At 43.3% G+C, this 13,218-nt stretch overlaps 1 protein-coding gene across 14 annotated transcripts in view; it reads left to right on the top strand.

The window, feature by feature from the left end:
- The window catches only part of ENOX1 (ecto-NOX disulfide-thiol exchanger 1), a 545,438-nt gene that overhangs the window by 419,397 nt on the left and 112,823 nt on the right, over positions 1-13,218 (top strand). For all 14 annotated transcript variants that reach the window (XM_039251548.1, XM_039251538.1, XM_039251540.1 and 11 more), the window contains 2 exons: positions 6,212-6,318; positions 10,136-10,253. In XM_039251548.1, coding sequence (XP_039107479.1) covers positions 6,212-6,318; positions 10,136-10,253 — 225 coding nt within the window. The remainder of the gene's footprint in view (positions 1-6,211; positions 6,319-10,135; positions 10,254-13,218) is intronic.

The raw sequence follows: 13,218 nt of genomic DNA, 5'->3' as shown, positions 1-13,218 counted from the left end.
CCTCGGGTTTACCACGCTGTAATGGATTCACGGTGTCACACAGCAATGCTCTTTTTCCTCCTCTCAGGAGAAAACCCCAGAATGCCCTTTTTCCTCCTCAACTTGAAATTCCGGTCCATGCCTCCCTAATGTATGGCTTTGACCGTGTTAATTCTCTATTTCCTGGGCTTCCTGCCAGACTGACTGGCAGACTTATGTGTGCTCCGGACCACAGTGAGTAGGCAGGAATCTCTCTGGGAATCTCTTAGAGCAGCTTCCCCTGTCTGTGTCCGACACGAACTCCTCCTCCCTCTGGCTTTGTCTGGCTCTTGTGGGTGTCCTCAGAGCCCGAACTCTTACTACATCCCTTCTGTTGTAATTCTTCAGTCCAGAGCCAAGGCTCATCGCTTCTACCCTAGCTTTTAGTATTCAAAAGAAACAGGAACAAGCCAGGGTGGGGGAGGTCAACTATTCCATTTGTGATGTGCCTTAGAAGATCTTTTATGAGCTATTCATAGAGGATATGGGGAAAAAATGTTATCCCTTAAAGGAAAATCAAATTCCCTCTGAACCCTACAGAGTCAGGCTCTCTGATGAGCCCAGATAACATTAAAAACAAAAACTGAGCGTGAAGGTTTGTTTGAGGTGCTCTATTTAGGCAAGGCGAGTGACTATAAGGATTTAGTGTCTTCAGTCAGACATTTGCAACGCCAAGTGGATTTAAGGCTCTCTCACAGCTATTTAGCTGGAACTCAAGATGGAGGAAGTAGAGAGATTGAGGAAGAACGCAGTCGTGGGGACAAGGAAGAGAAAGGTTGGGGCTTGTGTTCCTTGGAGGAGCCAAACCTTCCTCTTCCTTCCTCCCAAGGCTTTTCTGTGCCAGAGCTCAGAATTCAGGAGCCTTGGGCAGCCTGGAAACCTGAGGTTCTGCGCTTGGTGCTCTGCCTCTCTCAGGGCGATTGTTTAAATGTGGCCCGCTTCTGGGTGAACGGATGTCCTGTTCTGAGCTTTCCTTCTCGAAGACTGAACACAAGTGCTTCTAAAGATAATGCATAACATTTTCTCTCAAGTGAGCAGTATGCTGTGAACTCAGCAGATGTCCAAACATTTTGAGCTAGGGGACAGTACTAAAAAAAAAAAAAAAGGTTGTTATATTACTTAAGTCTTCTGGATTTTTTTAATTTTGAAGAATCTATACATATATGTGTGTGTGATGTGTGTGCGTATATGGGTATACATGTCTCTTCACATACACACACACAAGATAATGATGTTAAATGTTAAATTAATTAAAAATTAAACAAGGAGAACCCCAGACAGAGGTGGCCCTGATGTGGTGGTGGTGTACATAAGCAAACCAAAATCCAAGCCTATAAATGCCTAAAAGTTACAAAATTGAAACCTAAGGACAACGAATCACAAGCAGCCCCTAGATTTTAAGCTGTGGCCAATCCACGATTTCTTTGCTTTGCTTCCACCTTTTTCTTGTAAAAGCCTGTTCCCCGTTCCTAGCTCCTGCCGGTCAGTGGAGCACTCTTAAAAGCTGGCACTGTCTAATTTGATTGATTTTTGCCCAAATAAACGCTTCAAATTTCTAACCTTTTAACAAGGGGTTTGCAGCTGTAAAGACTGATTAGTGATTTCATCAAAGCTCTGTCCTTCCTTATAGGTTCACTTATACCTGCTGGATGTATGTTAGGGACTCTTTCATGACATCGAAGACTGACATTCAAGCATAATTATGAAAAAGCACTTTTGACTTTTTCATGATTCTCAAAAAACCTAATTTAGGCAAAACACTTGAAACATAGAATTTGGTAGTAGGTGGGGGTGTGGATTTGTAAAGTGTGGAGGGTAGATTTAAATTTTCTGGCTGAGCTCTTTCTGTTGATAGTACTTCCAAAATGTTTGAGTGGATAACTGACCCAGGCTCGCCTGTGACCTTGGAGCCAGTAGTCTGTAGCCCACTAGGGGTGGTGAATTCATGGGTTGGGGGGTGATCTGAGTTTGTTCTTCTGTAGCTGCTTTTTTGAACAAATGCCAGTGTCGTCCTGTTTACTGTTTACCTCGTCTCTGAGCTTTTAGATAGAATTTTAAAGATTCGGTTTAGCTAGTAACTACTTGTAGTTTTAGCACATATAGGACAAGTAGTATCAGTGATGGTGGGCGAGTAGCGAGCCGTAGTCCCCTTGCTCTTTGGCGTCCCCTGCTGGGGACAATGAAGAGCGTCTGGTCTTTCCCTGTGACACCGGTACCAGCCGTCATCCTGATTTATGATTTTGAGAATCTGCTGCCTTTGAATCACATTCATTAAGGCCTACTCTTTGAGGTGGTTTTTCCCTAATGATGATGAATTCCTGCTGATCCAAGCGCTCTTTCTGAGTCCTTTGTGTGCCCAAGAACCCTCATTTGCAAGACAAATGGCTGGTTCAGGGGCAGTCTGTGCAGAAATGAGAGAAGTAAACTGAGAAACTGTGAGGGTGTTTTTCAAACCTAAGTTGAGTTACACAGTGTTTTTTTGGGAGGGGGCGGGGGTTCTTTATTGTTTTTTAATATGTGCAGAGAAAGTACAAAACTTAATGAGAAGTATAAAGTTAATCACATTTAGTTTTGCTTTTAATCAGTTACCCCATTGAAAAGAATACAATTGCATGAAATTGCATTAAACTGAGAAAATTTAAGACATGACTCTTTGAGTCTTGACTTCCTTCTGAACCCCCATCTGTACTTCAGCTCCATCTGGATGACCTTCAGGCATGTCAGATTCAGCAGGCTCCAAAGCAGATTCCTTACGTTCTCTCTCAGACCTCCCCGCCCCTCCCCGCCCAGGTCTGTCCTCATGGTTGCTGATGTGGTTCCCAAGCCTGAGGCGTGCTGGTCTACCCCTCTTCTTCCTCATAGCAAGTCAGCCACCTGTCCTATCACTGTGCCTCTTGATCCTGCCTCTGTTTCACTGTTCTGCCTTCACTCAAGCCTTCATCATTTCTCCCAAAGGAATGCCTCCTCAGGCACATCTTACAGGTATTTACTTACAATGTAAATGAAGTTCACCACCTGGCTTAGCATCTACTGTCCTTCCTGATCCATCACCTAGCATTTGCCCTAGCCTTTGAACTGTGGAGCAAGCATTGATTCATCATGTAAGACCTAGCAACAATGTTTTCTTTGGGGCTATTCCCTGACTTTGCCTACGGAGTTAGTTACGTGTCTCCGATTACTTACTATGTCCCCGTACCATACCATCATATGTACCTCTCTTGCATAGGATAATTATCTGCTTATCTTCCTCTCTCCCTAGAGACATCTCATCAGGGGCAAGGACTGTCTTAATCTTATATTTCTAGCAATCAGTGAAGTCCTTGGTAACTAGAGGATCTCAGATGTTTGCTGAATGAATGGATGGATGAATGAATTAGAGGAATTTAGATGTTTGCTGAATGAATGGATGGATGAATGAATTGAATGTATGCCCTGGGATATGATGACAACATGTTATAAATAACTGAGGTACTTAGCTTCAAATAGGAAATACCTGCAGTGGTACATAGCTTGAGTAGATAGTAGTGGATCTGTTTGTACCCTTGAACCTGTGCAGTTTTTAGCCATTGGGTCTGTCTTCTCAGTGCTTTCCCTTCTTCATGCTTCCTTGTGTATTACTGGCCTCTCTTGCCTTCCCCCTACTCCATCCACACATATGTGATAATTTTCTCTTCAGTGTATCCCCTTTATTAACAGCCTTTCTTTATTGATGGCAAAATTTTGACTATCACCACTAAAATACTTGGTCTCAACCCTTACGCCCCTTCACCTCTGGATAACACAGTTCTTACTTTTCTTTTTTTTTTTTAATGTTTGTTTGTTTATTTACTTATTTATTTATTTAGAGTGCAAGCACAGGAGAGGCAGAAAAAAGTATCCTAAGCAGGCTCCACATTCATTGCAGAGCCCGATGTGGGGCTCAGTCCCACAACTCTGGGATCATGACCTGAGTTGAAATCAAGAGTCAGATGCTCAACCGACTGAGCTACCCAGGTGCCCCTCCATTCTCACTCCTATAAATGATGCCTCTTAAAAAGCTCTATCCTGGGGCGCCTGGGTGGCTTAGTCGGTTAAGCGTCCGACTTTCGCTCAGGTCATGATCTCGCGGTTCGTGGGTTCGAGCCCCGCGTCGGGCTCTGTGCTGACTGCCAGCTCAGAGCCTGGAGCCTGTTTCGGAGTCTGTCACTCCCTCTCTCTCTGACCCTCCCCTGCTCATGCTGTCTCTCTCTCTCCTAGAAATAAATAAAATATTTAAAAAAAAAAAAAAAAAAAACTCTATCCTTAGAGCAGTGGGGTTACTTTTTTTAACAGTCCCACAACTACCACCCCGGAAATCTCATCTGACGGTGCATTTCACCACTGCATATGAGGCTCACTACTCTGTGTTGCCCAAACAAAAGGAAGCTGAAATTCCCCCATGACCTCAGCCCACATGCAGCAAGACAACAGGAAGCCAGGGCAGTGAGGCTGAACCAGTTTTCCACTCGCCATGCTGGAGTGGAGCCCAGCAGAGCCCTGTGAGTCGGCCGTCAGGTGGAAGTCAGCACTTAGAGCAGCACAACGTGGCTAGTCTGGCAGTGTGACTTCCTCCCCGATGAGGTCAGGAAAGGGAGCTGCATGTACTCCTGGAGAATGTGAGCTAAGGTGATCGCATATCACCCTGGTAAAATTGAGTGCGCCAAGCTCATCATGTGACATGATGATGCAATTTGATAAATAAGGAGATTTGGAATTGGGATCCTCTCGAGAGAGAAAAGAGTAAACATAAAAGCCTTTGTGAAAATTACCCATTGATTGGGAAGTGGCTGCTCATTAGCGTTGTAAGATATTTACAATGTGGTAGAACAGAATCTCCTTTCTTCCTCTGCTCCATCATACGCTTGTTTATTTATTTTTAAATACTTTTTTAATGTTTTTTATACACTTGTTTATTTTGTGCGATAATTTTTAAAGTTGCGGCACTAGGTGTTGTTCCTTTATGGGGATTATTCCACTCCTTTTTGCCACACTTTGGACACCTGGAAGATTTGGAAGAGCTTTGATGCCCTTTTTTATAATAGAGCCTTGGGAATCACTTAAGAAGGATTTATGTTAGAGTATTAGCATGCACGAGAAGCTGGTTCTAACTGTGCCTTCCTAACAATATTCAGAAATTCAGGTTTAATCATATGGTTAATTGAGTGCTATAATTTCCTTAATCCCATGCTTACTAGATCGATAACTGTTTAAGCAAGATTGGATCTGCAGTTGGTTGGCCCCACCCCTAATAGCCAGTACTAAGAGCTCATCCCTTTGCCTATATAGCTTTGTCACAGCCCCACACATTCATCATTCCAATAGCACTTTGCCTGGGAACTACAGAAGTGCTAAACAAAGCCAAAGTGAGAGAGTTAGAACTTCAAGGGGTTTAGGAGGGCAGCCTTATGAACATGAAAATGGCAGAACAGAATGGTATGTGGTCTTGATGAACTACTGTGGAGGAGGACAGTGCCACGTGGCATTGAAATGAGATCTGCATGGCTGTGCAGCTGGTTGGGTGAGCCTTGGTCTGTCCTGAAGTGGAGGTGATGGCTCCTATTTCCTGCCAGAGGGCTGGAGGGCTGGCTGCAGTGGGTACAGAGGAGGGGGGAAGAGGGGAGTAAGGAGCCAAGGAATACAAATGGCCCTTGAGATTGAGGGGTGGTGTGAAACAACTATGCATTGTCCCAGCTTGCACTTGGACACAGCAATGTCTTCAGAGGACTGAAGTTGAGTCCTTGAGATGGAGACCAAAAGAGAAAAAGATGTATGCTTGGCTCTCCCTCATTCAGCCACTCCACCCCGGCTTCACTTCTAAGCCCCCAACCCAGGCATCTGTATGCCAACACCAGATCTATATCTATAGATCTAGGTATGTAGACATACCAAGTCACATTTTTAAACAAGAGCTGCGGAATCTTGGAAGCAGATGCCCATGAACTCTACCCAGTTGTATTTAGAATCTGTTTTAACCTAAAGTTATGGAGACAGACTTGAAAGGAGACATCTGCAGCCTTGCTAAAATGTAAGTACAAAAAGGCACAAATTGGATGGATATCGATGATGTTATTTCTGCTATGACATCATCCATAGACTCCTAGTGTCTTTGCTTTGCTTCCCTATAGTGATCACAGCATAAATTACTTGTCTTGTTTGACTTCCTTGTTCACCAAAGTTGAGCAGATTGTGGCCGTTTTCAACGCTTCTACCAGACAAAAAGCTTGGGACCATTTCTCGAAAGCTCAGCGCAAGAACATAGACATTTGGCGAAAGCATTCTGAGGTTGGTGATTTTATTATTACTTTTTAACCACCATCACACAGCTGGATTGGCAGAGAATAGTGTGGCCGCAGCCGTTTCGGTTTTTGTTAGAGCGGGCAGCTGTCCTGTTGTCGTCCTCTCGCACTGTCGGCTCTAAATCCAGCTCAGACCTGTACCTTATCCAGAAAAGCAGCCGACTTCATGCTTTGAAAACAGAGTGCTTTCTCCCCCTGCAAAGGAAGAAAGACATCTCTCCCATTGATAGCAAAGAGCTCGGAAATAAGCCAAGACATTTTGCCTGTGTATTCTAAAGAAAGGTGTAACGTAAAATAGGAGACTAGCTTTTAAATAAATACAGAGGGTTTCTTTTTTTCAGTGTTCTGCAGCGTGATGATGACGGTTTGCTCTTTGGGCTAAAAATGGCAAGTATGCCTTTCTTCTGTGCCTTCTTTTCATAAACAATGCCATAGTGCCCTATGCTGGCCAGCCAGTTATATAGCCAGTCTCCCCAGAGCACCTTTCCCCAGGGGAGTGAATGTCCAGGCTAGCCAGGTCCACCCTCCTGCATCAGTGTGTCAAGTGTGAGTATCCACCCCAAGAAAAGAGGCCAGAACCTGACCTTTCTCACCACCTAGAAGGACCAGAATGTGTCATTAGTCATTGGTCGTCCGCTGTTATTTTTAACTCTGCAGTGTAGTGTACGCTTTGAACCTGTAATTTAAAAGTAAGTATATTATCTTTGCTTATTCTTTTATTTTTATGAGAGAATGTTTTTCATTTGGATGCCTCTCCATCTCTAGCATGTTAATATTAAAGTTCTCTAAATGATAGCCCCTGTTTCAAAACCCCAAAACTTATAGAAGGTAAGGTTTGTTTATTTAACGATTTGGGCTCACACTTGTAAAATAAGTGTTTTATATAGAGTTTGAGGAACCACCAAGTACTGTAATATCAATCATTTGGGTAGCATTTTAAGTGCCCATTAACTAATGCTAAATTACAGCTAAATACCAATGGCGCTAGATGTAACATCCACATGAATACCAAATGAATCCTTTATTATCACTGTTATTGTGGCAAATCCTGAATGACTTCACAATAATGGGACACTTAACATGCTAGTGCAATTTATTGTTAAGAAGGATATTTTTTTTATTTTGCTCACAAATACTTAAGAAGGCGGCTGGTGACTGATGTAGTTCCATTCCTCTCTTCAGGATTTTGAGTAAGGAGGAAGTGGGATTTCTCTTTAAATTTTCAGGAGCCAGAAAAATAAAGGGCGCTTACCTGCTGCTCTCCCAGACACTGATTCGAGACCTGAGTCAAGGCAGGTTTTTGGGAGGAGAGAGTCCTCGTTTATGATGAAACAGACAGATTGAGGATTATGAAAACACAAATTGAAATCCATAAACCACGATTCACATTTGGGAATGACTAGCCTATGAATTATTTATATATATATATATTTTTTTTTTTTTTTTCCATCACATAAAAACCAAACATGATTAAAAGAAACATTAAGAGAAAGGCAAGCAACATGATGCTAAATAATCTGGGCAAAAAAAGGCTGTCGTTAGTACGTGAGTGTTAGAAAATATCATTATTGATCTAAATCACGCTTCCTGCATGCCTGATGCCCTGCGCCCCAGCCCTGCCTCCCTGAGGGTCCTGCTGCCGAGCCGGGTGCACACAGGCATCCAGCTCTGTTCCGAGGAAGACCGCTTGCTTCGCGGTACACACGGAGAGGCAGAAATGGATGCAGGCAGTCCTGAAAGGTGCTCCTGCGGAGGTCCTTTGTGCCTCTCTGCCACTCCTCCCACCGCTTTTGATAAACTAGGAAATAGAATTCTAAATTACCTTTGATTTTCTCCCCTACATGTCACTTAATTGATTAAATACCAGTTGGTAATTTAACATTGTGGATGATTTCTCTGTTGCGTATAAGCTTGATAATTGGCTTGATTTTTTCTGCGTTCCCATGTACAGCATCTGTTAATTATCTGCAACACCTTTACAGACTTATGAGAGTGCACTAGCGATTTATTGCTGAACCACAGACACCCTGTGGAAACACCCGCAGCTTTTTTTTTCCTCCAAATTTTTTTCTTGCCAACACCCTGCCCCCCAAGAACAGCTACAGTATGACAGTTTGTCATTCATTGTGGAGATTAAACAACAGGCCCTTTCAGCCTCATGTATTCTTTCCACCTGATGTTTCCTTGTTTCAAGTATTTTCAAGCCACCTCTTTGGGAACTGGGTTCTTTGTCAGCAGAAAAATTAGCTGTACACAACCTAAACACGTCCCCACTAATCACATGTGACATCTCCCTCCAAGACCCACTGGCGTTATCTAAGGTGGAATTGGCACCTCTTTCTACTGGGTGTCATGGCCGCATGAGAAAACATCGCCCATCAACCTTGCAGGGGGCCTCTCAAGATGCCCTGTGATGGGTTCACTCCCAGGAACCTTGCCTCTCTACCCCGTCCCCTTTCCCTGTCCTCTGCAGTGGTGATGCCCAGGGCTCAGAATTGACCACTCAAAATACTGTTAACAATAAATAATTTCCTTTTTGGTCCTACTACAGTTATCTGTGAGCTAAGGAGAGAGGAGAAATCAGATAACCTATAACACAATAAAATATCACATCCATCAAATGGACACTAGAACTTTGTTTAAAATCATGTCATTAATACATTAGGTGTTATCCTTTATTGTTCTTCGTAGGCTTATTATAAAGCAAAACTATCTTAACTATGTGACTTTTATTTAGAGACTTCAATTTCATTGGGGGGGGAGAATAATGCAGTCATTTCATTGTTGTTGTTTTGAGGACAATACATGTAAGAGAATAGAACTGATAACGATTCACAAACAGAATATTCAGCTTAATACAAAATAATAGAATTACTTACCGTAAACAATTATAGTGTCCTGATGTTTAGGCAAGGTAGTAAAAAATGTGTTTTGATTCTTTACCTTTTACATTGTTTTTGTATAAACACTCTTGCGTTCAAGCTGAGTATTACTCTGTTCCCCATTTTATAAAATGTGAATAGACAAAGGCTCAAAGAAATTAAATGCCTTTGACTGCAGTCACTCCTCTAGTAAGTAGAGAAAGTAAGATATGATCCTAAGATCTTTAAGTGATGTCAAAACAGCCAACACCACAAAAACACTAAACCCTACATGATAATGTAAAACACCAAAAAGAAGTTATCTGCTTACACTGGTCCTCCAGCGTCTTTTGAATTTTACCATTTGGATATCTGAGTGGTGAGTGTGTGTGTGTGTGTGTGTGTGTGTGTGTGTGTGTGTGTGTGAGATATCACACCTAGGCACATACACACATGCAGTGGCACTGTTTTGATGAAGAATAGTAGTTGTCCATATTACCAATTTAGCAAACTAAGCATCTAGCACGACGCTAAGGAGCTTTACATGTATTCACTTGTTTTCTCCTCATCTCATTTATAAATGCCATCGCGCATGTATCTTATCACTAGCTCTGAGCCTCTTCTGTGCCAGTCATGACAAGAGGCATTTTTGTTGAATCCTACTAGGTGATGTTATCATCCCCTTTTTGTCAGATGAGGAAATTGAGACTCAAGAGATTAAATAATTTGCTGAAGACCACTTGACTAGCCTTTATCCCTGGGTCTTTCCATTCCCCATAAACTTCAGAACTTCATTGTAGATTATGCAAGGCAGTGGTTGGGAGGTACAAAAACTTCAGATTCTATGCATTCATATGCGCATCCTAATACACGAAAAAACCATTGAGAAAAGGTAGGTTGACGTGTGTGTGACTCTGACATCCTCCTATCTTCTGCTTTCAGGAGCTCCGGAACGCTCAAAGCGAGCAGCTTATGGGTATCCGCCGCGAAGAAGAAATGGAAATGTCAGATGATGAGAATTGTGACAGCCCGACTAAAAAAATGAGAGTCGATGAATCAGGTAATGCTGGTGACTGCCACACACCTGTGAGGCATCATAATGATCTTCCAGGTCTCAGATGGGGCGTATGTACTGGGAAATGGCCGCATAACTCACTTTTATTTGAGTTATACTAAACTTTCATCTTTGAGTGAGTCTGCCTTTTATTAATAGAACTTTAAACTCCTTCTTAGGAACATGGTGCTTTAAATTGGTCCAGTTGTTTCTATGCATATATCTGGGGCTGTTGCATTTTTTTCAGGGATATTTGCCTGTTCCCATAAAAATCCTTTTCCAGAGTATGGCAGCCACCGCTGATGCTGAAATACAGATAAAATTTGGTTTCGGTCTGTGTGCCTCTTACTTGAGAATTGTTTAATCCCTAAAGAAGCTTTCCAGCCTCTGAGCCAATGTGCTGGAGAAGTAGACATTTTTCCAATAAACTTTCCCTAACCTGTAATCAAAGGGGTGGCCTCGTTTGGCACCAAGGGCATCCCTCCTCGAGTTGGAAGAAGGAGAGAAGCTTAGAGAGGAAACTTGCTTTACGTGCCCTGCCTACTCTCAGATGCTGATTGAAAACTCTCTTCTCAAATTAGATGTAAATCTCTCGGTATTACAGGCAAGAGAGAAGCTCAGTCAAATCTGGGAGACACCAAGGGAGATTGCTCATCAAGGGGAAGAGTGTTGTCTCAAGGGCCTGGAAAGGACCACAACTGCTACCATTTCCAGAAAAGAAAATCAGAGGAATAGCATAGATTTGACCTGTCTCCTCATATGTACCAGTGAATAAAATACTCACCCACCTCAGGCGCTTTAACAGAATCAAGTGGCCAGGGACAGAGGATATTTGCCAATGTGTTGGTAGAAGCCAAAACCAAGACTCCAAAACACTCAGGTCGTCAAGACTGCCAAGTGGCCAGAGTGCTCTGTGTCTGCAGGGTTCAGCGAGTGCCCGGGGCATGAATGATGATCACAGGGCAGTCCTCTTCTTCCGGGTGTATACAGAAGGGAGTTCAATTTCCTTCGCGCAGTGGTTCTTACAAGTCCGGTCCCCAGTCCAGCATCATCAGCATCACTGAGGAACTTGTTAGAAATGTAAATTCTTGGACCCGACTTCAATCCCCAAGGAATCAGGAACTCTAGCAGAGCCAGGGGTGGGGATGTGAGATGCAGCAATCTGTGATTTAAATTCCCCAGGGAATTCTGATGCACGCTAAAGTTTCAGGACCACTGCCTTAGAAAATTTCCCTTTCATCCTCAAATGCCATTCATTTAAATCTTTTAGGAGCTTAGCATAAAAGAAGGTACCAGGCCACTAGTTTTGAAGCCATACATCTTTTGTCTGAAAAACGAACCTAGGATTTATGTATCAGTGTATGTGTCTTATTAAGTGGATATGAGATTTCTCAGGACTGATTATTGGGCTTGGACTAGCTTATTTGAAGATGGCAATTTGATTCTGCGAACCTTCACATATCAAAAGAAAAGAGGGAGTTTTAGTGTGAATTTCTTAAATTTAATGCGATCTTCTGATAAATGAATAAATAATTTTTTTCTCAATAAAGCTTTCATCATTTTTGAAGTTTCTAGATGAGGGGCAATTTTACATGAAACTTGGATCCTTAACATTGTTGTAAGGTAGGTGCAGAAGAAAAGAAATCAGAAATTCTTATCTGAACCTGTGGCTTTTGGGGGGTGCGGGGGACATTTCTTTCTTTCTTTTTTTTTTTTTAAATATTTTTATTTATTTCTAGGAGAGAGAGAGACAGCGTGAGCAGGGGAGGGTCAGAGAGAGAGGGAGACACAGACTCTGAAATAGGCTCCAGGCTCCGAGCTGGCAGTCAGCACAGAGCCCGACGCGGGGCTCGAACCCACGAAACCGTGAGATCATGACCTAAGCGAAAGTCGGACGCTTAACCGACTAAGCCACCCAGGCGCCCCTGGACATTTCTTTTTAAACAAGTTGTCAATTTCCCAAATAAGGAATGTGTATAATTTCATAGTCTGCTCAGGGCAGGACAAGAGTAATAATGACTGAGAGCAGTAGGCTCCGGTAGGAAGTCTTATAGACCATGGCAGCAAGCATTGACCCCCAGTTTGGCTGCAGAAGAACTCAAAGACCCCTTCCCTCAGCTGGGACATGAGAGCCTCTCTGGCAGCTTCACTGAAGAGGCTTCTAGCTAGATCTCTGTTGGCTTTTTCCCCAGGAAAAAGGGGGAATAAGATGCTCTTATTCAGGCATCTAATAAGAGCCTGAAGCAGGACCTGAACTTTCAGTTCTCCAGGCTTTTCCTTGGCCAGCGGAATGAATGAACACAACACAGAGCACGATCTATACCGAGTGCTGGGGGAAGAGATAGAAGAACTAGAGTTCAGATGCCAGGTCCCCAGGAGTTCAAAGTCTTTTTCACGCCTTTCAAAATGAGATGGAGCAGAGGACGCGGCATGCGGTTTATGGGGAAAGCACGGAACTGATTAGAGGAAAAGGAAAGCAACTAACCTTTTTTATTCCACTGGGCCCTGAGGATCCTGCCAAATGGCCAGCAGCTGTTTTCCTTTCAGCCCAGCATATTCAGGGACACAGCCTGACAGCAAGAATTCCCATCTGGTCTTTTGACCAAGCTTCAGACAGGATCCCTGCAAACTTCTGCTGGAATGGGAGGGATGGAGGCCCAGCAGCCTTTGGGAAACACACCTTTCGGTGGTATCATCAGGCGACTCTGCATTCATTACAGGTGCAAATTTGCATCTGTCAGTCACCCAGTAGCAGGCATCTCAAAACACAGAGCTCTAATTCACTGATGGAAATTGCTAAGGGCTGACCTAGCAGTAAATCCCTCTATTTTGTGAAGAATCCCTTACCCTTTTGCTTTCTGCTAAAACAGTGAGCATCTGCCTCCAACCTCCTGGGCAGTGGGTGACCCGAGACTTCTTGGGAATTCCAGGGGAGGACATCCTTCGTGGAGCCTCCTCCTGTCCGAGAGGA

The sequence above is a fragment of the Hyaena hyaena genome, unplaced genomic scaffold (assembly GCF_003009895.1).
Source record: "Hyaena hyaena isolate Hyena2069 unplaced genomic scaffold, ASM300989v1 scaffold_394, whole genome shotgun sequence".
Taxonomy (NCBI): domain Eukaryota; kingdom Metazoa; phylum Chordata; class Mammalia; order Carnivora; family Hyaenidae; genus Hyaena; species Hyaena hyaena.
The sequence above is the reverse complement of the archived record's forward strand: the minus strand, read 5'-3'. Positions and strand labels throughout refer to the sequence as shown.